Raw genomic sequence first — 4,028 nt, forward strand, 5'->3', positions numbered from 1 at the left:
GCCCCTGCAGACCGGCGCGGCTGCGGCGTGTGGCTCGGGCAGACGGGAAGCCGCTTCGCCTTCTGGGCGGTGGCCGGTCATTTTCCTTTCCATCTGGGCCAGAGGTGTCTGCACGGGGCAGTTTGGGGTGTCAGGGACACCCCCGCATTCCCTATTTAACCCACTGCCGGCATGTCTGTTCGGGGAGATGAGGGTGGTATGGGGCCAAGAGCAGACGCGGCCTCTGCGATGGAGCAGAAGCCATTGTCCAGTAGCCCCCCAAGAGGACGCCACCCCTGTGCCATGCCCGTGACTCGGGCCTGGGACCAGGTGAACTCCCAGCAAGCGCCCCGTTCAGGACTCGCCCTCGCCCGCGTCCCCTGCCCAGGGCCCCGAGCCGCCGCGCTGTGGTTGTGAGGACACAACCCCTACAGCTTATTCCGAGTGTCTCCAGCGAGCCCGAGAGCGGTCGGGTGTGACGTTTGAGACCAGCGAGGCCCCGCCCTCCTGCCCCATCACAGGCCACTCGCTCTGTGGTCACCTGCTGCCCCCACCCCCACTTCCCGATCCAACCCGGGGCCTCGAAGCCCTGACCCACTGGCCTGCCTTCACCGCACATTTGCCACGCCGCCCGTGGGGGAGGCTGCGGAGCCTGTGGCCCGCCCTCCTCTCTTGGTGACCCCACCCTGCCCCAGCGGAGGGGAGGGCCACGAACTTGGGCGGGGGCAGTGCGAGGGGCCGCCTGCCTTTCCCTTTCCATTACTCTCTCCTCGGCCCCCTCCCCAGACACCAGCTCTGCAGACCAGCGGGTCGGCAGGCCGTGCTGTGGGGATGCAGATCCGTGAGGGTTTTGAGGGGCTCTGCTGAGATGCGGTCAGCCTCTCTTTCCAGAACGGTGCGGAAGCCATCATCGCTTTATCGGCCCAGCGCGATGTTCTTAACGCCACAATTACCGGACGAATGGCCAAAGAAACATCTTGTTTCTTTCGGGTCGTTTCTGATGGTCTTGTTAGAATTCTAGTCGGTTCCCTTTTACAGGGAATTCAGAGCCTCGCAGCCATTACGATTCTGCACTTGTAGGAGCTGTGAGCACCTGTGTGGTTTCTGAGACCAAAATAATCTCTTTTAATTCTGTTTTATTCCAGGAAGATTTCGTCACCAGGAGCTTTTTCTGGATACTACCAAGCCACCCGTTTTCGGTAAGGACTGCGGGGTAGCCTTGCACGGAGCGAGGCTCTGCCTCTGACGTGTGCGAATGGGATTGTTTTAAGGGACTTTCAGGTGGGACTGGGCGGCCACCGTCACTATGGGCAGGGGAGCTGCGATGTATAATTAATTCATAGTCTGAGCAGGGGACTTTGAAGCTGGGGTTGGATTCACGGCCACGGAACCAACGGAAACTCTGGGACGCTGAGCCAAAGACGCTCGTGGGGGTAAAAAGAGCCCCCGGCTCGTCACGGCTGAGGGGCGGCCCATGTCGCTGTGGCCCTGTGGCCCTCGTCGCACTGGCCCACGGCCGGCACTCGGCTTGTCCTCACCGCCAGCGAGCTGTGGGAGCAGATTTGCGTGCTCTCTGCAGCCCCCCTGCCGGCCGAGTGCCTGGACGGGGAGATTTGCGGGAGGTGGCTTCTGGGCCACGCGCGATTGGGGCTCTTCCCCTTGGGCCTGAGACGCCCCGGAGGTTGGTCGCGGGGGCCGGTGCGCAGGCCGGGCACGTGTGGGGCGAGAGCGCGTTAGAGGCGAGAGGCCGAGCAGGTCTGAGCTTCCGGAGGATTCTGTGGCTCTTACGCACTCAGGGGAGGGGACGAATGCTGGGCAGATGGGGCAGCGCTGGGCAGCAGTCGACGCTGTCACACGTAGGGTGGCTTCGGGGAGAGGGACAGGGCACATTCGTAAGGCGGTTAAGAGATGCCGAACCATCGGCCCATCAAAGGGAACAGGACGAAGCTTCTCAGGACCTGCCTGATTTTAACGGGTTTGGGCGTCAGAGTAAACGGGTCTCGTTCTGAACTTTTCCGTTGTTATCAGCTTTTAAAGTTTATGATTTACTTTTGTGGTCCCAACAAATCCATTTCCATCCCATTTGATTTTCTGTTTAGAGTCGTAAACACGTTTCAGCCTTCGATGCGGTAGATGAATCAGCCACCCTCAGCTGTGAAAACGCTCGAGAATTAGGGCGATTCTGGGAAAGGGGGAGATTGTGTTTGAACCAGCGCTAAGGGTGGCCGGGCGTTTCAGCCTTCAATGCGGTAGATGAATCAGCCACTGGGAAAGGAGGAGATTGTGTTTGAACCAGCGCTAAGGGTGGCCGGCAGAGGAGGTGTGGCTTATGGGGGAGCAGTCCCGGCAATGACGGCGCCGTTCCCATGTCCCGGGGGCCCAGGCTCCATCCCCGACCCCAAATCATCCGCTCGTAGGAACCGTCCACTGTGAAATCGGCTTCTGGAAGTTTTTCTCCAGGCGGCGGGGTCGTCATTGCATTCTGTGCGGCCGCAGGGCAATTCCGTTGGTGCCTCTAAGGTCTAAGGTGTTTTTTTTCTTTCTCGGCCCCAAAAAAGACGTAGTGGAATTTTTGCGTGTCCATCGGAAATGCTGTTAGAAAACCAGAATCAGGCCAGCCCGGCTCCTGGATCGCCTCACCCGTCCGCAGTGCCGTGGGACTGTCCCTCCAGTGAGTACACGCGTCACTTCTCCGCAGCTTCCCCGCAGAAGACCACGTTTCTCCTGTGGTGATGAGAGGGGTGTTTTTCGATGTCCGTTATGCCGCAATGAATCTCTGAGGACAGAAGAGGCCTGGCTTTATTTATTTTCTACTGCAAATGCACCATTTTGTCATTTCGGAGGACCGATACCCGGCGTGCGTGCCTGACACCTTTTCACAGGGTTGCTCTGCGAATGTGCACGTTGGGGGCTCTGTCCCATTTTTTGTCCCCTGGGAGAGTTAAATCCTGCGTCTCACTCTTCCTATGACGTCTGTCCTATTAGGCCTTCGATCTGTAAAATGGGTGACTTCAGCGATTATCCTGAAGGCACGTTGGGGAAATTCCTACGCTGCGTTGAAATCGTGGGCAAGTCTCAGAAAATACGTTGGGTTAGAAGATGTTGCATTCGCGAAGGTGGCCGGCTGAGGGGTTGTCAGCGTGCCTTTGCCCGGACGGAAACGCATGAAAATGCCGTGTGAAATCTGGCCAAGAATGTTCCTAAAATGTCAGGTTCCACAAAAGGCAGAGAATTCCCAGCTGGCAGGCGTCGAGAGGAGGACGGAGCTGGAGCATTAAGGGGGCAGGGCAGTGAGCCTCCTGATGGAGAGACTGGGGTGTTTGCCGGGGTAGACGGAGGGACAGGCGGACAGGGTGGCAAGCCAGCAGCAAACCCTCGGCACGGAACTCAGAGGGTGGCAGAGATGCGTTCTATGCGGGAATCATGGGCGGTTCCTCCCGCACGGCGGGGCTGGGCATCGGGGTGGGGGATCCTAACCGGGTCGTCCTCGTGGGAGAGATAAAACGAGGTCCTTGCCTGGCGGAGCACACGCAGGCGAACGTCAGGAGAGTCACGAGCGTGACGTTAAATGTGAACCTACACAAAGAGCAGAGCGTTCAAACGCGCAGGGCCCGTCCGTGCGGCCTTCGGGTAGGAGCAGGTAACACGCACACGCACACACGGACACACGTGCGCACACGGACACACGTGCGCACACCGACGTCATAAAAGAAAGGACCAATTCGTGGAGCGTCAGTGTTAGCGGCTCCTTTAAGACAGGAGGCGCTAGGTAAAGTGTACAGCGCGCCGCCAACTGGAACGAACGTCCCACAAACGAGCGCCTGCTGCCGGGGCTCAGTGTCCTGTCGCGCGAAGACCTCGCTCAGATCGAGGCCACGACGGCCGGACCGTGAACCGTGGCAGAAACCACGGGGCGGGAGGGGCCGGGCCGTCGGTGCAGCCCGATGGGTATCTTCGTGGACACCGGTGAGGGACCGCGCGCGTGCCCACGCCAGCTCCCCGCCCCGGTGCGTCCGTGCGTGCATGCGTGTGTGCGTGCCTGCGTGTGT

General features: G+C 59.8%; 1 protein-coding gene across 1 annotated transcript in view; it reads left to right on the plus strand.

Annotated features, from left to right (window-relative positions):
* LOC107195332 overlaps positions 1–4,028 on the plus strand; it is a 51,900-nt gene that overhangs the window by 32,264 nt on the left and 15,608 nt on the right. The window contains exons 4-5 of the mRNA XM_025043522.1: positions 1,125–1,178; positions 2,538–2,650. Of these exons, the coding sequence (XP_024899290.1) occupies positions 1,125–1,178; positions 2,538–2,650 (167 nt within the window). The remainder of the gene's footprint in view (positions 1–1,124; positions 1,179–2,537; positions 2,651–4,028) is intronic.

Source organism: Pteropus alecto, unplaced genomic scaffold (genome assembly GCF_000325575.1).
Source record: "Pteropus alecto unplaced genomic scaffold, ASM32557v1 scaffold102, whole genome shotgun sequence".
NCBI lineage: Eukaryota > Metazoa > Chordata > Mammalia > Chiroptera > Pteropodidae > Pteropus > Pteropus alecto.